Raw genomic sequence first — 24618 nt, 5'->3', positions numbered from 1 at the left:
AGAATTAAAGACAGAGGTGTGGCAATCTGATTAAAGTTACTAATAAAATGGTGACAAACCTTAAAAAGGTCTGGAGAGCCGTGTGTTGAGAATGGAAAAGTCAAGTCCTAAACCACCTGTACCTTGGCAGGGTCCATACTTCTATATCCCTCTGCCAACAAAATCAATCCATGAATAGTTACAGACTTGGCATTAAAGACACTTCTCATTCTGTCAAAAAGAGGATTCTCCAATAGACACTGAAGTAGCGGCACACACGTTGAATGTGCAACCTAGAGAAAGTAAGAGAAAATAAGGATGTCATCCAGGTAAACGAAGATTAATTAAGGTAAATTAAGCATGTCTCGCAAGATCTCGTTAATGAGAGCCTGGTAAACAGCAGGGGCGTTGAACAACCCGAACGGTAAATCCTGATACTCGAAGTGACCTAAGTGGGTGTTCAATGCTGTCTTTCTTTCATCTCCATTTATAACATGCACCCCAGATTAATAAAGGGACTAAGCTGAAAAAATGAATGAATGAATGTATGAGTGTGGATGAGTGTGTGTGGATGTTTCCCAGTGCTTGGTTGCAGCTTGAAGGGCATCCGCTGTGTAAAACATATGCTGGATAAGTTGGTGGTTCATTCCACTGTGGCGACCCTTGATTAATAAAGGGACTAATCTGAAAAGAAAATGAATGAATGAACATTTCAAAGACAGTATATTTCCTTTTGTACAGTGCTTTTCCAATTGTTGGGTCTTGTACAACTATTAAGACATATGAGACTGTTAGCCTCAAGCTTTTTCTACTCATCTCTCTTCACACACAGTTCATCTAACCTACGTAGAGTATAAATACTCTGACAGATGTTTTACAACAAGAGGAACGTCTGCAGCTTGTCTACTACCATGATACAGCCTTCTTAGAGAGTTCACCCAAAAATGAATGAATTATGAATGTTGATTACTCACCTTCATTTCGTTCCAAACACCTGAGACCTTCAATTATCCTCTGAACACTAATTAGCATATTTTAGGTGAAATCCGAGAGCTCCGTCATCCTCCATAGACAGAAACGGTTCTGTGATGTTCGAAGTCCATCCTCAAAACAGACCATGTGACCTCAGTGGTTCAATCAAAATGTCATCAAGCTATAAGAATATGTCTGTGCACATAAAAAATAATGAGTTTGATCAATATTCGGATGTCAGACCAGTGTTCAAACAAAACATCTTACAAGAACAGAGCAGTTTAAAAAAAAAATTTGCTATAGTTGCATAGATTCAAACTCATTATTTCTGCATGCTGGTCAGGAACACTTACCACTTTATTACACTAAATCAATTTATACCTCACTTATACCACATGAGCTATAACTCCTCAATTTGCGTAATAGTTTCTTTGCTGAAGCTGTTTCAGTGCAATACATAAAAATTGACCACTAGGTGGCACTGTAGAGTCCAGTTTCAAAATGTTTCGAAGCTTCGACTATTTGTGTTTCGCGAAGCCTCGCTCTGCCCACCACCAGTGTCAGTATAGGGCGCACATTCTGAAGCAGATATTCGCTATTCTCTCTGGTAACAAGTACTTTACAGAGTGGTTGAAATGAAGCGTAGATTACGTCTAAATGAAGTTGGTAGAGGATTTGGTTATATGCTTATACAAATATTTTATGTAAAATTAATGTTTTCTTAGGAACAGTTTGACCGAGTGTATAAATTAGCTCCAGATTGCTTTGGTGGTAATCCGTTTGAAATCAAATGAGGCTAGAAGAGACTAGGGTTGGGTATCGTTTGGGGTTATTTCGATACCGGTGCTAAATCGATACCTTTAAAATGGTACCGTTGCCAAAACGGTGCCTGAACCGATACGTTTGAGCCACAAAATTATGGTGGACGACTCTAGAAAAATCTTTTACTTGAGAAAATCTTTTAAAAAATAAGTTTAATAAAACAATATAATTTAAGTTTAAAGTAAACATCAAGTCATATTTTATATATTTGAATACATTAATATATTTCCTTTGATCGTTTGTTGGTTAGCATGAATTTAAGATTTGCATTATGAAATTATGGAGGGGTAAAATGTTATATATAACTAGTAAAATGTTATGCACTGACTGTCACCATGGGGAAGATAAAAAGTAGATATTAGAAATGAGTTAAACTATTGTTTAAAAATGTGCTATAAATAAATCATGTGTTGAAGATGGAAATCAAAGATGATTGAAGGCAAAACTAAACGAGTTGAATATGACTTACATGAGCGTGACTAAAAACCAGGGCCGCTGCTGGCCAAAAGGGTGCCCTATGCGAAATATAGCTACATAGCTACTTTATAAACATTACTTAAATGCATAATGTTTTCAATATATAATAAGTAATAGACCTACAAAGTTTATGTTCAATTCACTAAAAGTGAACTACTAAAAGTCATTTTAATGTTTAACGCAGTAAATTTAATTAATGTAAAATTATTATTGCCATAAATGACCAAGATTATAAATGAAGCAGTTTTACGGCAAAAATTAAATAAAAAGGCAGAGGAAGATATCTGACCATGTGAAGTTTTCCACGGCTTGACGAAAATAAAAACAAACCATGTATTCAATTATAAATTTAATAATATAAAACATTATTAAATCATAGATAGATAGATGGACAAATATTGTGTACGCTACATTACATTATAGCTACTGTATAAACATTACACAAATGCGTAATGTTATAAAAATATAAATAACAGAGCTACATTTATAAAGTTCAAATAAACTCTTACTTCATACTCGATTCAATTTGCATATTATAGTAATATTTAATGCAGTAAAATTCAATCAATAATAAAAATTATTATTCTTATACACGACCAGGAGTGGCGATGCAGGGGCGCAGTAGGTAGGGCTGTCGCCTCACAACAAGAAGGTCGCTGGTTCGAACCTCGGCTGGGTCAGTTGGCATTTCTGTGTGGAGTTTGAATGTTCTCCCTGCGTTCGTGTGGGTTTCCTCCGGTTTCCCCCACAGTCCAAAGACATGCGGTACAGGTGAATTGGGAAGGCTAAATTGTCTGTAGTGTATGAGTGTAAGTGAGTGTGGATGGATGTTTCCCAGAGATGGGTTGTGGCTGGAAGGGCATCCGCTTTGCAAAACATGTGCTGGATAAGTTGGCAGTTCATTCCGCCGTGGCGACACTGGATTAATAAAGGGAGTAATGTATGGGAAGAAAATGAATGAACGACCAAGAGTATAAATGAGGCAATTTTACGTTAAAATTTGAATAAAAAGCCAGAGGAAGGTATTTAACTAGCTTTATCACCATGTGTAGTTTTGTATGGTTTGACGAAAATAAAAATAAACCTTGAATGTATTCAATTGCAATTCAAATTTAGTAAATTAGGCTACCAACGTTAAACTAACGGTAAATTTCTGAACTAGCAAATTTGTGAAGCTTACGTTTAGACGAATGGTTCGAGCGAGAGCTGGTACTTAAATAAAAAGAGACATTCATTAATATACCACATCGAAAACGAAACATAAAAATGATCATACGTAATTAATATCGAAATAACTCAAATGGGTATTATTATTTCACCACAAACTGAAAACTTCCCAATGACGTTTGCAGACGAATACTTACCGTTCATCAAGCGATCAAATGACGGTTAAACGGCTTTGTGTTTTGAGACACTAAAAAAAGCGCGGCAAATCAGCTATCCTGAATCAAACTCCAGTCAACAGCAAAACATCCAAACCAAGTCAATTCTGGAGCAGTTTTATGATCATTATACGTGGTACAGTGACCTCTAGTGAACACACTGAAATATTACACTACAAATATCAAAATAACACGGCATTTACCTATTTTACTTTAACGAGGAGGCCATTTTAACCTGGAATGTGCAAGACTTCCAGTTTCAGTAGTTTATACCTGCACAAGTAGTGCTTTATGTTGCTTGTAACCTAATGTACACTTAACCTCATTATTAGTGAAGATATCCACATTTAGAGGCGAATGAAATGGATATACACACAAAAATACCTATCAGAAATCAAAATGTTGCTACAGGTGAATAAGTGAGACACAACGCCGCTGGTAAAGGTTTTTAATATAAAATGACATTAGAAGAAGTGCCTGAAGTACTACAGCAGATCACACACACACGTACAAACGCTTCACGGATCAAGAGGAAATTAATTTCACAAACCCTCCAGATTGTAATTAGGTAATCTGACCTTTATAACTGAAACATGTACAAATACATGCCGAAGAGTTTACAGCAGATGCTAAAGTAAGCCAATTCTACACTGTACTCTCTGCGCACGCACACACACAATTCATTCTCACACATACAGGCCACTTACACCATACACTCTCTCAAGCACGCACACAAACGATATATATTCTTACATACACAGACACTCTTTCACTAACACAGATACACACAAACACTATACACTGTAACTGTATCTCTCTCACACACACACACACACACACACTCACTACAAAAAAAACCTCTCAAACACTATACACACTCACACACACACTATACACTCAGATATGGATAAACGCTCACACAACTCTCTCACACCACACACTTCCTCAAACACAAACAGACACTACACACACTCTAGCACAAATAGATACACACAAACACTATACATGGTCTTTCTTTCACTCACAAGCATTATACATTCTCACAAATACACACAAACACTATACACACACACACACATTCTTTCTCTTATACAGACACAAACCACATTCTCTCTCTCACACACACACACACACACACTTTATCTAACACAAACAGATATACACACACTATATTCTCACAAACACACACTCTCGAACACAGATACACACAAACACTGCACATGGTCTCTCTCTCTCACTCATACACAAAGATATACACACTCGCTACAAAAACAATCTCACACAGACACACACTCAGAAACACACAAGCATTATACATTCTCACACATACACACTACGTTATCTCGCTCACACACCAACACTACACACACACACACACACACACACACACACACACACACACTCCCTAACACGAACAAAAACAATACACACACACTCTCTCTCTCTCGAACACAGACAGACACACACACCATAAAAACAATCTCACACACACTTCACATTCTCACACATACACAGTCAAACACTATAGATTCTCACATATACACACACAATCACATGCACACAAACACTCATATACAGACACACACTCATAAAAACACAAGCACTATGTATTCTCACACACACACACTCACACACACACACACACACACACAAGCTAAGAGAGACAGACTCTTGCTTTCACATACACGGACACACACACACACACCTCAAAACATCCACAGCACACACACAATAATTACAACACTTGATTACAATTACACAACACAGGCCCACATCTAAAAGTAAGACTCTCAGCTCTTCTCTTGGTCTTCTCCTAATAACAGAAGAGCGGTGGGTCATTCTCAGATGTGTCCCACTAATGAAACTAGCTTCTGCCATACAGAAACAGGCTCCTGCTGTGTTTATCTGCTGCTGTAAACACACATTAACAGTCATTTCCCACATTTTAGCCTTACAACATGGACTAAAGTCAGCCATATTCATTACAAAATGACAATTAAAACCAACTCATCAAACAAATATTAATAAACAATGCAGAAAATAACATTTAAAACCAAAAATCTCAACGTTTTGATGACAAAAATAATAAAACATTTGATCTTTCCTTGTTCCACATGCTTTAATTCCCATTCATTTATCCACAAACACACCAAAATCCTTCCCATAATTCCCCTCCGGCACATCTGTAACATACACAAGACCTTCAAAACACTTCCAAGAGACCCTCGACACACATGCCAAACCCTGGAAATAAAACGTAACAGCGTTTAACAAACACACATGGCAGATTTTAGCCCTTCTAAACGTGTGAGATATGAAAAAAAAACAAGTGTCATGCTTTTTCACACAAAATACAGCAACGATCCTGAATTTGTGGATGATCAGCATGAAAAACTCGACCAAAAACAAAATAGACATCAAATTAACGTCCTGTTTAATCCCAAACGCCGTATTCCTCAAGTTCACAGTGTTATTTAGACAATATCTATATAAATGTAAACAAACGGCGCTTTCTAAATTCACATGCTGTAAATAACAGTAACACACACTTTCTGGAGTAAATGCTTTCTTTAAAGCAGTGTTTCTCAACCACGCTCCCAGCACTGCACATTTTCCATGTCTCCTTAACCAAATACGCCTGATTCAGATCATCAGCTCATTAGCAGAGACTGAAAGACCTGTAATGGGTGTGACAGACAAAGGCAACATCTAAAACATGCAGTGCTGGTGGTCCTCAGGGAACGTGGTTGAGAAACACTGCTTTAAACTGTACAAATGCTATCTTTAAAGCAGTGTTTCTCAACCACGTTCCTGGAGGACCACAAGCTCTGCAGATTTTCCATGTTTCCTTAACCAAAGAGATCATCAGCTCATTAGCAGAGGCTGAAAGACCTGTAATGGGTGTCACCAACAAAAGAGACACCTAAAACATGCAGTGCTGGTGGTCCTCCAGGGAACGTGGTTGAGAAACACTGCTTTAAATTGTACTACAACATAAAGTGAGTGATTAATTGGAGTTAACACATGGCCCAGACATTAGCACACACACACACACAAATATATATTTATATATTTACACATTTACACACTGTGGTTATGTTTTCATGGGTCAGTTTTAATACCCAGTGTAGCTGACTAGTGGTTTATCACCCACAAGCACCTGATGTAACAGTTTAAAACTATACAGTCAATATTAAAAATGGGAAAAAAAGAATATTTACACATTAAATGGAAATTAGCTTGAACCTTTTAAGACTATGCAGAATTTAGAGCAATAAGTTAAATATTAAAATGATGCGTCCTATCTCCTCTGGTTGTCTGTGATGGGCTGCTGTATCCGGGCAGAACTCACAATAGTGTCAAAGAAACTGGAAAAGAAGCAGAGTTTGAGGAGTTAGTCAGTGAGTTTGTAACTGGGTTAAAATCATAATATACATATACAGATTTAAACTAATAATAATGACATTAATACACTTTTGAAAAGAAAAAATTAATGAATAAAATTGGAAAAAATAAATAGATAAATAAATAAATAGATAAATAAATAAATAGATAAATAAATAAATAAATAGATAAATAGATAAATATATATATATATATATATATATATATATATATATATATATATATATATATATATGTATATTTAAAAAAAAATCTATTATAATTATAATAACAATAATAACAACAACAACAACAATAATAATAACAATAACATTACAAATTCATACAAAAGCTTAACTAAAAAAACAACACAAGCAAACCAAATAGAAAGCAAAACAAAACCACAACCAAGTAGCATAAAAAAGTATAAATATAGAATAATAATAACTATAATAAATACATCATAAAAAACAACAACACACCAAAAGCAAATAATAAAAAGCACAACAAAAATCAAACCAATTAGCACAATAAAGCCAACACAAAAAAATAAAAATCTAAGAAATGAAAGGTGTGTGTGTGTGTGTGTGTGTGTGTGTATTGCAGCCTCTGCTCACCTGATGGCAGTGTGGAGTTCAGATGGCTGTCTCAGAGCTGACGTTCTCTTTCCCCAAACCTGCAGCGCTCTGAGGAGACACGTGTCGCCCTCTCCTGTCTGCCGGCTGACCTCCCAAAACCTTCCTCTGACAGTAAAAACACACAAATCACCTGATTACTGACTTGCAAACAAGCATTAATGAATGGCACCCGTCATTACTACATGCAACACCATCTGACGCTTTTCACACAGAGAAAATTATTAGCCTTGCTGTGAATGTGAAGCTCTTTTTCAGATATTTCCCAAGTGATGTTTAACCGAATGACAACCTTTTTTCCCAGGCTTTACTACTATATTTTATTCTTAAAAAAGACTTTTTGGCAGAATAAAAAAGATCAACATTAACTCCTGTAAGGTTTTTTTTAGTCCGATGAACTAACTCGCCTAGCTAATATAATTACCACTTTAAATACTTCAACATCCATATTTCAATATTTTTGACAACACATATACATATATGTACATATATACACACACACAATTTCACCAGATAATTCAAACAGCTCTGTTTGGAAATACCTTTTTAATTTTAGATTGATTGGGGAGATTGTGTAGGGGAGAGAATCATGCATGACATTTAATAAACAAACTACAGCATAGATAAATCAGGGTTTCTGCAGGTCTCACTAAGTTAAATAAACCTTTTAAAAGACAATTATGGATGAAATTTTAGACTTGTACAAGGAGTTTTTCGAATATTCCAGCTGGAAAAGATTTTCACTTGCCCTATCAAAAAAATGATTAGAATTTAATACATTGCTGTATGATTGTATGTTAATGGCCAGATTGGGTAGCTAGATCAGGGTTTCTGCAGGTTTAATCAAGTCAAATTTAAGACCATTATAAATGACATTTTTGACTTATACTGGGCTAAACACTAATGATTATTTCTAAGGGTTTAGTCGGGGACATTAGAAAAAAAAAAATCTAATGTAATTATTTCTTAGCGACATATTTTAATGTGCCAAAACAAGAAAACTCTGGTCATATACACTTTTTTCAACATAATATTTCCTTTCCTTTTCTTATGACAAGTTTAACATTGTTAAAAGTTTATTTATTATGGAGACAATGACATAAATAATCCAAAATATACATTTGTTGACTTTTGGTCCAAATTGATTGAGTTTAATGTATAAACCTTTTAAAGAGAAGTTGATTTGTTATTATCATGAGGATTTGTGCAATTATTTCTTAATTTTCTTTTCCGATAAGGGAATTTAATTAAGAGTAATTGCTGTAAAAAAAGTCAAACAGCTATAGTAAATTAGATCTCTTTGCAAAAAAAAAATAATATTAAAAAAATGTAAGTTTTATTGAGATGGATTGTTAATTCAGAGGATGTTTTCATCCTGAACAAAATTAAGGGGTAGTAAATTTGCCCTGAGTGTATCGTTCAAAGCCTTTTCTCAAAATGTGTGTCAAAATAAGATTAATCACCAAAAATCATTCTGCTAGCTGAAACACCAAGAGTCAAATTAAGACTCAAAATCACCCCAGAGTGGATGAAATCGCTATTCATATACTGAATAAACATGCCAATCCAGCAGGTGGCGCCAATAGAACAGCAGGAATAACAGTGTTTCCTTGGTTACTGCAGTATGTCAAATCTAGCAGGATTTTATCGGGTTTATTAACTACACAGCATCCCAATATTTGCGGATTAAATTCAAACAAGCTTTAGCATGCATCTATAATGTATAATCAAAAATCATACAAAACTTAATACCTTGTAAAATAGCATTTAAGAGTTTTCAGTACTTTAAGGGCCTTAAATTTCTTTGATTTGACTTATTAACTTTTAATATTTTTTAAGAAACCGCGAACGCCCTGATTACAGTGAAAATCAAGGATTGAGCCGACTGGACTTTGCAAAGACGCCACCGTCATTTAATAACTGATGTGTGAAGCTCATCTGTGGTTTAATTAAAGCAGAGAGAGAAAGAGCTCTAACCTTGATGAGACCGCCGAAGGAGCGCGAGCGCGCGTGTTTCTTACTGCTAAGCGTCAGGTTCTCATTGACAGGTGTCCCAGGGGTCGACGGCTTGCCAAGCTGGAATCAGCAACACAAACAGCAGGATTACAAGTCAAATCACACAGAATTAAAAAAAGACTTCAAAATCTTTATCTATCTAGATCAAAATCTTTAATTACAGGGCAAATAAAGACTAACAGAACGAGCAGCTGGTGAAAATATTTTAATTAGCAATATGTATGGGTATTAAAATTAGATACACTTCCTAAAGTCAGTGCTTAGTCTTATTTGAGTTTCCCCTAAAAAAAGCAATAGTTTAAAACTCTTCATACTTATTTTTAACCCTTGTGTGCTGATGAGGATGTTTTCATCCAACTCTGAGATAATTTTGAGGATTAATTTGGACACAATTTTCTGTGTTTCAGAAAATGGAAAGTTTTTTGGAGTCAAATCTTTTTTTTTGGCGTGCTATTATTGAGTGCTACAGTACGGTCCGGTTCAGTACGCTTTTATGGCCGTTTCCATTGTCAAAAGATACCTAAAAGTGAACCTTACCATACCACTTTTTGGGTACTCTTTGCAAAGGGTAACTAGCACAACAAAAGGGTACCAAAAGGCGGAGCTAGACGCACAGTCGAAGGCTATTGGTTTACAGAGAAATGTCACCAGCGCATAAACAAGCAGCTCTATTTACATATAATAACGAGTTATAATCAACCCAAACTCAAACCAACCTTGTCGTTGTCTTGATGAACAGCCACAAAGCCAAGAAGAGCAGAACTGCCCTGTTCCCCGTAGTCGTTCACAAGGCCGTCTAAAGTGTGAGCGGTTTGACTTACTCGCGTGAGCTCGCCGCTCATTTATATTTGAATTAACAAACTTTTTCGGCTGATGATAATAAAGTGCGAGTGATTATTGAAGCGCTTCTGACATCCAATCCTTTCAGAAACGTACAAACGCGAAAATACAAAGAAGCGAATGATTCTTTCAGCAACATAAATCATGAACAAACTGCCATGTTTATCATCGCCTTTTGGACTATTATGAACTCGGAATGACAGAATTACCCTCTAACAGAGGTCACATGTGCTGGTGAAGAATTAAAGATGCAGATGACAGGTTTGCTCTGACTGTAGGTTATATGTTGTGTGTTGTTTTTGAACCCAAATAAGGACTTAATGTCTGCTGTGTGTAGTTTATCTGTAATTGGTAACATATCGGAGACTGTAAGGGGCCTCAACATTTCTGGTGTCAGTTAAGTTGCTAATATCAAAATGAAAATAGGCAGTTCCTTATATCATGTCTTCATTTTATTGTTAAGAAAGTGAAACAACATAGCCAGGGTGATGTGAATGAGGTTATACAGTACACCGTCCCCTTTGAAGATTTACCTGACGTGTCCTCGGGAGTTTGTTTGCCATATTTTGCGAAGTCTGAACTTACAAGGAGAGAATGCAAGACTGAACTTTGTTTAGGCTACTTAACATTGAGAAAAAAAACCCAATCAGATAGGCGAATGTCTGCAGCCATGCCTCCATTTTCAGATGTCTCAGTTTTCCCACATCCACACTGACATGGAGCAGAAACGTTTTAAAATGAAAACAGCCTCTTCAGCGTTTTCAAAACGCTCCATTTCCGGCGCTCAAAAACTCCGGGGTAGTGTGGACGGATGGCGTAACCGTAGCAAAACTTATGCATTTTAAAACTAAAATGTATTAGTGTAAACGGGGTGCTAAAGAGACCTTTGCGCACTTATCTTGATATGTCTGAGGAAATCAAATCAAGAAGCTCAGCTCTCAGAACATAGTAAGTGTATTTATGCTCACACACTATAATCTGCTGTTTTACTCCACAGAACTCCATATAAAAACCAGAAACATTTTCGCACAGGTCTATCTAAAGGGTTAATGCTGCACACTGATGATCAACAGTAAAATTACTCATTTTACCTCTTCCCAAAAGGGAAAACCACCAACAATCAATGCACAATTATATGGTGTCATGGCTTTGCCACTAAAAAATGTGATTATAATGGAAGTCAATGGGGCAAAAACAGCCCCCAACATAATGAAAGGGTAGTCAATTTGAACAGCACACAAGGGTCAACTATTGTAACTATCAGAAATGTAGGTTTTCATCTCATGCAGCAGTCATTGCTGCTATTCGTTTAATTGTTGAACAGGGTTTCTATATGACAAAGACAACATTTTAAAATAGGGGGCTTATGAAAATTCTGAATTCAGAGTTATTGACTTGTTTAAGAGTCAGAGTAAATCACAGACCAAGTGCTAATATGATTTGCACACACTACAGAGTATTATTTTCATCAAAATTGGGGTTCATTTTGACATGGCTCTAGCAGACGTCATAATAAAAGGAACTACAGAATAAGAAAAAATGAGCAGACCTGTCTGATGAGCTTCTTCTTCTTGGCGGAGTTAGGCATGTTATCCGAGACGTGTCTGCATAGCTCTTTCAGCGCCTCTTCTGTGTGGTTATCCGAGTCTAAGCGAACTCTCTCTCCGCTCCTCTTACACGCGCTGATGAACGGAGAGCCACTGACAGACAACAGCTCCAGATCATCCTACAACGACAGCAGAGCATTGACGTGTGCTGATTTAGGAGTCTGAGTTGAGTGCAGAACAAGCATAAACAGCACAAACCTTGGATTGAAGGATTTTGGTGTTTGCGAACTGGAGTCTGGCATGTTCTCTCAGATATGCTGGAGCCTTTATAACAAGACAACAACAAAATGATTTGACTTTAATTACAGGGTTTAAAATTTCCTTTAAACAATGAATAAATGAATGACAGCAGTGTTGCTCCTGTTAGCTGACACAAAAAGTAAAATCATATAAACTCATATACATATCAGACCATTAAACATAGATCAACAAAGCATCTTTAGAAATTTTATCCTGGGTAGCTTATTTTAATTCTTCAATAATTCTTTAAGTCTAGGGTATTTCAATTCTTCAATATGTTTCAATAAGGTAAAAAAAAGCTAAATAAATATTAAAAAGTCAAATTTTAACAGAATATTATATACTTTCATGGAATTATAATATAATAATAAATTGAAATTTCATACAAATTACAATGATTGCATAAAATAAATCATGTTTCTTTTCATTTAAATCAATGAGTTTATGTATAAATAATAAAATAACTAAAGAAAAAAAAATCTAATAAATATAGAACTATTATATAACTATTTAATATATATATATATTTATATCAAATTAGGGCAGAGCGATTATCAAAACATCACAAATACGATTAAAGCTACAATTGTCTTTGCAAAAGCAACAAATACATTTACGTTGAACAACATAACTAAACTCGCACCAAACCTAAATCTAAAGATAAATTAAAACTAAAGAAAATATATATGTTTTTTAATGGCAAAATAATATAAATAAAAATAAAACAAAAAAAATAAATGTAATTAATATTAAGTTCAAAATCAACCAAAATATAAATACTTTTTTTTTTAAACCAAGGCTGGAATAATAATAACAACAATAATAATCATTTAAAAATCCTCCATGAACTGCCACCTTATTGTGGTGGAGGGCGTCTTGAGTGCCTGAGTGATTTTAATGCTGTGTTCACACCAGACACGGAAGTAGCGTCAAACGCGAGTGATTATGTTAAGTCAATGCAAAGATGCGTATAGACATCCTGCGTGCGATACACGTGAATGAGGCGGCGCGAATGATGCAATTCGTGAGAATGAAGTTCTGTTAATTTCGCACAAAACACTCGAGTTGGAAAATCTGAACTTCAGCAGACATTTGCAAACGAATCGATGCTGTTTTTCAGCCTTCATAAAGCACATAAACACAGCTATTCTCTCAATAAAATCCATGTTCGCCATTTAGCAAAGAAGCTAGAGCCACCGGGCAGAGAGAAGCTCTGCCCATGACACAAATCCGCATCTACTGTGATGTGAATTTGATGAGTGGATTTAGCGGATTTTACGAGTAAATAAAGCAAGTAAATTAAAAATGTTCATTTGTCTATTTACGTGCGAATAGCGTGTTTTATCTGTGTGTGCCGCATCTGGTGTGAACAGCATAAGAGCAGTGTTGTCGGGGGTTAATGCCCCTTGGTAGGGGTCTCTCAAGGAAAAAAGGTCTTCGGTGACAGGTCAGACCAAGTACGGTTCAAAACCCCATTATGAGTATAAAACGGAGGACCATGAAGTCACCCAGTATGGCGCAGACAGGGTTCCTACCCTGGAGCCAGGCCTGGGGTTGGGGCTCATATGAGAGCACCTGGTGGCTGGGTTTAATCCATGAATCCAACCAGACTCAACCTGAAGGAGCAACGTAAGACCATCCTCCTGCAGGCCCACCACCAGCAGGGGGAGCCGTAAGGGGCCGGTGCATTGTGGAATGGGTGGTGGTTGAAGGTCAGTACCACGACAACTCAATTGTGAGGCACAGAAATTGGTTCTTGGGACATGTAATGTCACCTCACTGGGAAGGAAGGAGGCTGAGCTTGTGCAGAAGGTTGAACAGTCCTCAGCCTCCCTGGAAAATTCTACATCAGGGTACTGGAGAGGAGGATCTGGCTGATGGTTGAACCTCAGATCCAGGAGGAATAATGCGGATTTTGTCCCGGGCGCGGTACACTGAACCAGCTCTATACCCTCACTAGGGTGCTTGACGGAGTATGCCTAAACAGTCCACATGTGTTTTGTGGACTTGGAGAAGGCATTAGACCATGTCCCTTGTGGCATTCTGTGGAGGATGCTCTGGGAGTATAGGGGCAGAGGCGCTCTGTTTAGGGCTGTCCGGTCCCTGTATGAACAGAGCAGGAGTCTGGTTCACATTGCTGGCAATAAGTCAGACTTGTTTCCAGTGGATGTTGGACTCCGGCAGGGCTGCACTTTGTCACCTGTTCGGTTCATAATTTTTATGGACAGAATTTCTCGGCACAGTCTTAGGCTGGAGGGTTTGGGACCCCAGGATTTCATCTCTGTTATTAGCAGATGATGCTGTTCTGTTGGCTTCATCGGACGTGGACCTTCAGCATGCACTAGGGCGGTTTTGCGGCCGAGTGTGTTGCAGCCAGGATGAGAATCAGCACCTCCAAGCCCATTTCAATTTCCTATTGGAGGAAAGTCCTTACCCCAGGTGGAGGAGTTCAAGTATCTTGGGGTTTTGTTCACGAGTGAGGGAAGGATGCAGCGTGAGATTGATTGGTGGATCATTGCAGCGGCAGAAGTAATGGGGTCAATGTACCGGTTCATTGTGGTAAAGGAGCGAAGCTAAAAGGCAAAGCTCTCGATTTACTGGTTAATCTACATTCCTACTCTCACCTATGCTTGTGAACTTTAGGCCATGACTGAAAAGACAGGATCTCAGATAGAAGCAGCAGAAAAGAGTTTTTGCTTCGCAGAGCGGCAAGGTGCAAATAAATGTGCAGTTGAAGTCAGAATTATTAGCCCCTCTTTGAATTTGTGTTTCTTTTTCAAATATTTCCCAAATGATGTTTAACAGAGCAGGGAAATGTTCACAGTATGTCTGATAATATTTATTCTTCTGGAGAAAGTCTTATTTGTTTTATTTCAGCTTGAATAAAAGCAGTTTTTCATTTTTTATTAACCATTTTAAGGTCAATATTATTAGCCCCTTTCAGCTATATTTGTTTTCGATAGTCTACAGAACAAACCATCATTATACAATAACTTGCCTAATTACCCTAACCTGCCTAGTTACCCTAATTAACCTAGTGAAGCCTTTAAATGTCACTTTAAGCTGTATAGAAGTGTCTTGAAGAATATCTAGTCTAATATTATTTACTGTCATCATGACAAAGATGAAATAAATCAGTTATTAGAGATGAGTTATTAAAACTATTATGATTAGAAATGTGTTGAAGAAATCTGCTCTACGTTATACAGAAATTGGGGGAAAAAATAAACAGCGGGGCTAATAACTATTTACTTTCCGTCTAATCATTATATGCACATAAATAGGCTGCATTGAGAAAAGGTTTGATCTGAAAAAGCACCCTAAAGATCTTCTGTGAGTGTTTGATTAGAAACGCCATCCCGCTGTTGAGCTTCTTCAGGTTCTCCTGAAGGTCACTGGCATTCATCTGAAGACAGACACAAAGAACAACATGTAAAACACATGCTTGAACATTGAATGATTTAAAAGAAAGCCGGTGACGTACATTCTTGGGCCAGATGACGTGTGGGCCGAACATGAGTGCCAGGTTGTGCGCAGACATCTTATTTTTGTCCTGCTGTTTGGCGGTGTGGTAGAGCAAGTCCAGCAGCAGCTTGAGGAGTGTTCGATTGGCGGTGGGAAGAAGCAGAAGGAGGAGCTGCAGGGCCTCGATCTGACGCTCCTTATCCGGAAAACTCGTCTTGTTGCCTTCATCGTCAAACGTGGTCATTTCTGTCGAGAGTTAATAAAGACCCGTTTCCGAGATCAAAGGTGGTGTTATTGGGGGTTACACTTTGTAAGGGATTTTACACCTTTTTGAGGGATGTAAATAACAACAATGGTTCTAACGCAGCTCCGGTTTTAAATTTGTAATTTCCATAGCTTTAAAGAATTCAAAAAGGTCCACATTAGAGCTGGAAAAAATAGGCGATATCGTTTGAGTATCGCAATAACATTATTTCTTACTATATAACATTTTATTAGAAACATTAATTAATAACTATGATTCATTCAAATTTAGACTAAGAGTCAAGTTGTAAACATTTAGTGTTTAAAACACAATGAACTCTGATTGGCTGTTGTTATTTTTTCTCTTATCTCGACTCGGCTATTAGTGTTTATTTTTCAGCTCTGGGTTCATCTTTGGCCCGCTCCTAACCTAACCTAGAACTCTAGTCCAACCCCCAACCCTAACCCAGAACTGCAACTACTCGGGAGGCAGGGATAAAGTTAGTAAGCCCCCATCTGATTGGTCAAATTTAGATAAATTACATTTACTTTATTCATGGTTGTTTATCACACATCTGCAATAGCTATATTGCATACTATTTACGATAATTTTGCAATATACTGTGCAGCTGCAGCCCTAGTCCACATATTGATAATGTTATGAGTTATGAAATAGTTTGTCAACAAGCAGGAAATGTTCATGGGCCAACGACATCATCAGCAGACTGAAATGGTCTATTGGTTTGAACAACAGTACATAGTTCTTGCAAAGAAATTGATTTTACAGAGATGGAATCAGGATACTATACCAATATTTGATGAATAGCTTAAAGAGCTGGTAAATATCCAAATAGAGAGATTACGATTTATAATAAATAACGATATTAATCTGTTGATGAAACTTGGAAACCTATACTAGACCAACTGTTTACTGAGATCAGAGTGATGATAGTGTTTCCAATGTGTCATTTTCAAAACTTTCGGCTTAGTCCCTTTATTCATCAAGGGTCACCACAGCGGAATGAACCGCCAACTCATCCAGCATATGTTTTACACAGTGGATGCCCTTTCAGCTGCAACCCAGTACCAGGAAACATCCATACACACTCATTCACACATATACACTATGGACATTTAGTGTTAAATTTCATTCAGTGCAAGAGGAACAGAAACGCAGCTGATGATGTAGAAGACAGCATAAAGTGTGGCTGATGAACCTGTGATCTTCAGGTGAGCGTGCAGGTGGCGGTGGGTCAGCAGGGGCTCCGGCAGTTCCCCCAGGAAGCTCTTGAGGAGCGTGGCCACGTCATTGGGATGAAAGTCACCGGCGGCGAAGTCGATATCGGCTCCGCTGTTGAGCTGCTCTCTCAGCGTCTGCTGCCTCAGACTGTTCCCAGGAACACGAAACAGACCCTGCACATGGAGATCTGCAGGAAAACAATCAGCCAAGCATCTCTTATTAGTGGTGTAACGGACCACAAATCTCACGGCTCAGATAACGCCACGGTTTGAGTCACGGATTGAACAACTGAGTGAAGTTGCAATAAACAGTGATTTTCATCTTTATCATAAACATCAGTGTTTATATCTGAACTATAAACTGTTCTCCCAGTACTTCTGTATCATGTAATTGTTTGTAACCTTGTACTAGGGCTGCACGATATAACAAAAAATAATAAATTAATAAAAATAAAAAATTCACTAGTTTTAAATCCTGTTTGAGTTTTTTTCTTCTGTTGAACAGAAAAAGAAGATAATCTTTAAAAATGCTGGTTTACCCATCGACTTCTATAATAGGAGGACAAAAAATTAACCAGCATTTTTCACGATATCTTCTTTTGTGTTCAACAGAAGAAGAAAAAAACAAGTTTTGAACAAGTGGAGTGAAGTGGAGTAAATGAGGACAGAATTTTTATTTTTAGGTGAATTGTCCCATTGAGTCATTAACTTAAATGACATGCACTTACTTTTGCTGAGGTAAGCGATGAGCTGATATATCTGGGCTATTCCTTCTTCTGTGAGGGGCATGCCAAACACAACACCTTTGTCTGAAAATAAATACGAGAACCAGTCAACACCTCTTCCAAAAGAATGTAACCCTTCTCGAATACATAAAATTATTTTTTTTTATTAAATCTCTCAGTAGTTCTTCAGCAACCCTTCTGCCCTTCCTCAGTGTAAATAAATATCAGCTGCTTCAGTCCAACATCTACATTAGCAGATGAACCCAGGGTGGACATTTCAGCAAGACAATGATCCACAACACAGCCAAGGAGACTCTCAGATGCTTTCAGAGAAAGAAAAAAATTGGCCCAGCCAATCACCTGACTCGAATCCAATAGAGAATACAAATTAAGATAAGATTTGATAGACGAAACTCACAGAACCATCAAGATTTTTACACTCTGTTAAAGTCTGCAGGGGAAAAAATAAATAAATCTGACTTCATTCTCCACATGAGAGGCATCATTAAAAAATACTTTATATAAAGTATTAAATACATTTCAGTAGTTCAGAACTATGGAATGATACAAGAACGTAAATACACATTGCTAATTTTTCAGATTTGTTTTTTTTTTTTTTAATGTTTCTATTGTTTAGGTTTTTACCAAAATCTGGTTCAATTCCATGTCAACAGCTCCTTTAGAAAAATTATTCCCAGGTGGTGACGATAACCAATTTAAAATCAATATAAAAAAATTGAAATCATCATTTCTTGCTGAATAAAAGAGTATATATATATCTATATATATATATATATATATATATATATATATATATATATATATATATATATATATCTCTATATATATATATATATATATATATATATATATATATATATATATATATATATATATATAATAGATAGATAGATAGATAGATAGATAGATAGATAGATAGAGAGAGAGAGAGAGAGAGAGATTATCTTCTTTATACACATATAAATAAATAAATAAATAAATAAATAAATAAATAAATAAATAAATAAAAGAACCCATATTCTTAAATAATATTAAATAACAAATTAGCATTTTCAAAAACTACATTTTTGATGAATTTATTAAATAATTAAATGCACTACTGAATCATCTGCATATCAGAAGGGACATTAGGAATTAATGAATGTATTTCCCAACTTGAATTAACTCTAATTTAGATTGTGTTTTCATTCGATTTAGAAACCAAACACTGTCGATCACATTAAGTAACCAGTCCGCTCTTGGCTTTTGTTTGGCCCATTACTAATAACCTCAATAAATCGAGAGCCGAGCGGTCAATAGCAGGAGCCTACGGCGGAAAACTAACTTGAAAAGCAATCAGTAACTTCACAGACCTTCCCAAACACAGATGACGTAATTCTCACGATGAAGCTTATTCAATAGTTTCTATCAATGGAGTCTGAAATCTCCCCACAGGATGATCACTGCTGCCTTTATAATAAGCTCAAAGGCACACAGACAGTGGAGCGGTGGTAAATATGTAGAGCTTAGCAGAATTTATGGTCACTTGAGGCTGAGACTGAATAAAGACCACCAAAAGGGACTACAGTCGATAGTTATGTTTTCTATCCAAGGCTGTCTTTTTCAGACTACAAAATATCAGCCTGATTTTGATCTTTTTTGACTTCTAGTGGATCATTTGGTATCAGAAGTGGCTTATATGAAAGGTAAAGGCCTCTAGATGAGGCTTATTTGAGCACAATAAAATATGATCATGTCTTGATTATTAATGATTTCATTAGGACAGTAAGGTCTGACTCTGCTTAGACTAAAGTCTGCTCACTGAACCTTCAATAATGTCCAGTATAGAATATGTGGTCATGCTGCAGTGGAAACAGAATGAATATTGTGTCTGACTCCATCATGAGCTTGGAGGACTGCATCCATACATCTCTGACATGACTCAAATCACTGATTAATAAAGTCGTCTGGAATGGTGAAGAAAGCCTTCTTGCAGGACTCCCAGAGTTCATCAAGAGTCTTTGTGTTCATTTTCAACGCCTCCTCCTCCATCTTACCCCAGACATGCTCAATAATGTTCATGTCCGGTGACTGGGCTGGCCAATCTTGGAGCACCTTGACCTTCTTTGCTTTCAGGAGCTTTGATGTGGAGGCTGAAGTATGAGAAGGAGCGCTATCCTGCTGGAGAATTGTCCCTCTCCTGTGGTTTGTAATGTAATGGGCAGCTCAAATGTCTTGATACCTCAGGCTGTTGATGTTGATCATCCACTCTGCAGATCTCTCGCACGCCCCCATACTGAACGGAACCCCAAACCATGATGTTTCCTTCACCAAACTTGACTGGTTTCTGGGAGAATCTTGGCTCCATGCCGGTTCCAGTAGGTCTTCAGCAGTATTGGTGATGATTGGGATGCAGCTCAACAGATTATTCATGGGAAAAATCCAACTTCTGAGACTTTTACAAATGATCAACTACAAGTCAAGTTATTATTTGTTGCTCTTACAACTGGGATCGACGACAAGACTTTTGTCAGGTAGTGTAGTATAAAAGACCATGCAGCAAAATTCAATAGTTTATTTGCAGTTGGTGCAGTTCTTTTCAGATAAACACACAGCTAAGAGGAGCTCCAGACTGGATTTGAACACATTACAGCTCCATATATCTAATGTTCGGTTCAAACCAAACCTAGATCTCACTCTCTCTCGTTTACTCACAGGATGTTTTTCGCTCACTCAAGTTGAAACATAGCTAATAAAAGCCATCTTTAAAATTCTTCTGACCTTTGCGTTTCAGGAAGTTGAAGGAGCGGAAAAAGCCAGCGTTGGGAGTTTTGGGTTCCTCGTCGCCCAGTAGCTGTGAGAATTCGGCCCCCGGGAGGTCGATGAGCCGCGTGATGTTACTCAGCACCAGCTCGGTGAAGGCTTCGGGACGCTCATGACGCAGCTTCTCCACAAAGAAGTCAGGGTTGAAGATGATGGGCGGTCGACCGTCGCCACTGCTGCCTGATTCGGACTCCTGATTGATCACAACATTGCACACGGTGCCTCTATCAAAAAAAAAAAACAACACCACCATTAATATTCAGATACAGACAATTTACAGGTATTTTGTTCGTATTAAGAATTGAGAAAGCTACCTTATAGTGACACCGGTGGCCGTTTAGAAAACTGCAGCTAGAAATTTATTGTTTATGCTCACAATACGATTACAAGCTGTTCCAATGCTATCTCACGCCAATTCGTAACTTTTTAATTTAGTGGCTAATTTGTATGAAATAGTCCAATTTCATTCATACAATTTGCTCATCCCCCAATGACGACTGGGTTTAGGGGTGGGGTTTGGTGCCACGGCTTCTTTTAAAAATGGTACATTTTCGTACAACTGAACTCATACGAATTAAACTGACAAAACGTAAAATAGCTTCATTTCCTTGTGAGATGAGCAAGCTATTCACACACTGGCAAAAAAGTGATAATTACATTTAAAATCTCACACATATTTAAATAAATAAATAAAGTCATTTAAACGTATAACTTGAATACATAACTTCAATTAATATTTATTAGCATTATTAATTTCTAAATTAATATAATTTTTGATATCATTGGGGGTAGTGTTGATACGATACTGGAATTCCGATATCAATCGGTACTGAAATTTTAGTCCATTTCCTGCTAACATTTGAGCGCTGTTGAGCACGTTCTTAAACAGCGATGATTTGCCATTGTGTTCACGTTCTCAACAGAAATGACTGTGATTGTCCGTGAAGGTCATCAGTTCACCGAACTCACCACTGTTTACTGAGTGTAACCACAGATACAGGGACACTGGAACGTTATAAAGCCGTGAAGATCAGTCTATTCATTAGCGGATTGCCATTCAGTCATTTCTATAATAATAAAGTACTAAATTTACTTCATTATCTAAATAAAGTAAACAATATATAAAAAATAAGTAAAAATAATATTTTTTAAAAATCTAATAAATAATACCTTAAAAAAAGCCATTTAATTTTTTTAATCCGTATTCATTTAGGTGTTAATTACTGCTTTAAATTTCAGTTTAGTTTTAGTACTATTTATTGATTTTTATATTGTTTTGTTGTTTCAGCAGTTTTTTTTCTTCTTCCCCTAACAGAAATTCCATTCCATACATATTTGTTAGTCAACATTTGATCAAAAAGTGTTTCAAAATTGTCTTAAGACAAGAACGGTGGTTGTTCAATAGTTTTAGTACAACGGTCATGCTGACTAATAATGCATACATCATATTTCAGAAATTTGAAAGAAGTGGAAATTGGGGTCAAGTTAAAGAAGTCTTTTAAAATACTAAGCAATTGAAATAAAAATAGCCAAAATAACTTAGAAATTGTGCTTTGAAGCAACTATAAAAACTAATCATAATGATATTTATGTATATTATTACTAACATTTGTGAACTAAACAATACATTGCAAGGTTAGTAATTTAAAAGTAAACAAATTTAAAAACTACTTAAACATTTTTCATCTTTATTTAGTTCAACCTAAAAGTCAAACTGAAATAAAAATATACAGAAATGTTTTAGCCGTTTTAAAGACATTAAAAAGGAAATAACTAATAAAAATATAAAGCAGGGTAATTAAAAAACTAAAAATGATAACAGAAAATACTAAACTGACAATTAATACTATATGTATTTTAATAACTAGTATCTCAGCTATGCAAAAACAAAAGGACATGCCATATAAATCTTTCTTTAAAATATCCATCACATGGCACAAACGCTAAATGCATAATAACATGACATTCTTGATTATAAACCTTTTAAATACATAAAACTGTATAATGAACATACAGATTATTGTATCCAGCAAAGCCAACGACTAAAGCCTTTCAACAAAAACATAAGAGCTTATAGTTTTGATAAAACAGAATCAAAACAGAAAACTAAATTTGAGATAACATTAAAAAAGTTATCAAAGTCACCACGACGGTAGTGTAAATTGTTAGTAGTATAATTAAATTATTAAGGCAGTCAGTTTTATATTCACACATTCTGACTTTCTCCTTATTAATATAGTTTTTTTATATATATTCTTAGCAAATATTAAATGGTGAAATCATATTAGCAGCAAATGACTATCAAAATACAAGAAGTTTTAGTCAAATAAATAGTGCTAAAGTTATTTTAGAGCGATACTTGCATGTGATTTCAGACTAATTATTTAATGTATCATGGTAAACAATATAGAGAGCACGTCACAAGTTGTCACAGAACGAATGTGTGAATATAAAACCAACTTCACTTCAATAATTAACTATCAACTCATTGTTCTGATGGCACTTAAACGTACACTGATAACTCAAATGAAACACTGTTTATTATTATATATTATAACCTATAAAGAGTCACATTCATTTTACCACAGAATTTACATTATTACTGTCTCTTCAAAACACAAATACCAGTATCACTACGGTGAAGTTAAGCTGCATTGTGTACATGTACATTTAAAGTTACGACTATATAACAAAACTACCGTAAAACAGTCGTTATTTGACAGAGACCGGTTATTTTATTGTGTTTAATGCTAAAATATGCAGGGAACACTTTGTACTAAACACCACAGCGCCATTCAACGAAGCATTTCGGCCAACGTTCGTTCATTTATTTCCATATAATCGAATTAGTTATATTAGATAATATGTTTTTAGACTATATATATTTATCTATGGATTTAGCAAATAAATATTCGTTACCTTCGGTCTCGTTTATTTACATCGGTGTCTTTCTCCGTGGCCATCTTTCATCTTCCGTTTGAATCCACCGCTGCTGAGGTGTTAACCGTTGCTTAATTATGATTGGACAAAGAGAAAAAAATGGGCGGGACTCCGGAGCCAGGCGGTTTTCCTGAGCGCTGATTGGTCTATTCAAATGTTTCAGCGCAGACGATGCAGTTCTGGGATCAGCCGTGCATTTATTTACTGCTGCTGGACACAGGGCTGCTGTAGCAGTAGCATTAAAGTACGTTTATATTTATCTTTACGTTTTTATTATTCCAAAATGTTAATGTACGCATCAGTGAAGTAAGCATTAATGTTGTTGTTAGAAGAGATTTAGATAAGAAGAGGCTAAAAATGTCTTTAATTGTGCATTAATTGTATTTAATTAAATACAAGTAGTTGTATTTACGCCAACCATTACAGTAATGTAAAAACAGTAATTATACAGTTAATTACCCTGCTGAAAAAAACAGCATATGCTGGGAAGGTATGTTTTGATGCTGGTATGCTGGTCTTGCTGGTCCCAATGCTGGTTTTGCTGGTTTCAATGCTGGTTTTGCTGGTCTCAATGTTGGTCTTGCTGGTCTCAATGCTGGTCAGGAGCAGCACTGAGACCAGCAAAACCAGCATTGAGACCAGCAAGACCAGCATTGAGACCAGCAGGACCAGCATTGAAACCAGCAAAACCAGCATTGAGACCAGCAAGACCAGCATACCAGCATCAAAACATACCTTACCAGCATATGCTGTTTTTTTCAGCAGGGTATTCATATTATTGATTAAATAACCCATGAAATTGTAATTTATTAACATCTACTCCTACCCC

The 24618-nt window shown here is 36.4% G+C and overlaps 1 protein-coding gene across 1 annotated transcript; it reads right to left on the bottom strand.

The window, feature by feature from the left end:
• Positions 1–6682: 6682 nt before the first annotated feature.
• arhgap19 (Rho GTPase activating protein 19) lies at positions 6683–23836 on the bottom strand. Its single transcript, XM_056448382.1, has 11 exons — positions 23769–23836; positions 20808–21073; positions 18030–18110; positions 17280–17489; positions 15839–16065; positions 15674–15760; positions 12313–12378; positions 12057–12233; positions 9629–9727; positions 7634–7759; positions 6683–7000 (listed from the first exon to the last, which is right to left on the bottom strand). Exons 1-10 carry the CDS (start codon positions 23810–23812, stop codon positions 7652–7654), a joined length of 1365 nt encoding a protein of 454 aa, XP_056304357.1. The 5' UTR covers positions 23813–23836; the 3' UTR covers positions 6683–7000; positions 7634–7651.
• Between the last annotated feature and the right edge of the window lie 782 nt (positions 23837–24618).

Source organism: Danio aesculapii, chromosome 22 (assembly GCF_903798145.1).
Source record: "Danio aesculapii chromosome 22, fDanAes4.1, whole genome shotgun sequence".
In the NCBI taxonomy this organism is placed as follows: Eukaryota; Metazoa; Chordata; class Actinopteri; order Cypriniformes; family Danionidae; genus Danio; species Danio aesculapii.
This window is presented reverse-complemented; position numbering and strand designations above follow the sequence as displayed.

What these genes read in the sequence shown, in the direction of transcription:
- arhgap19 (XM_056448382.1), bottom strand. Translation starts at nt 23,812, where the DNA reads ATGGCCACGGAGAAAGACACCGATGTAAATAAACGAGACCGAAG. An exon ending in ACTCACAGAAGATCTTTAGG is followed by an intron (nt 12,379 to 15,673) that starts GTGCTTTTTCAG and finishes CTTGTTATAAAG; the next exon opens with GCTCCAGCATATCTGAGAGA. An exon ending in CCAAAATCCTTCAATCCAAG is followed by an intron (nt 12,234 to 12,312) that starts GTTTGTGCTGTT and finishes CTGTCGTTGTAG; the next exon opens with GATGATCTGGAGCTGTTGTC.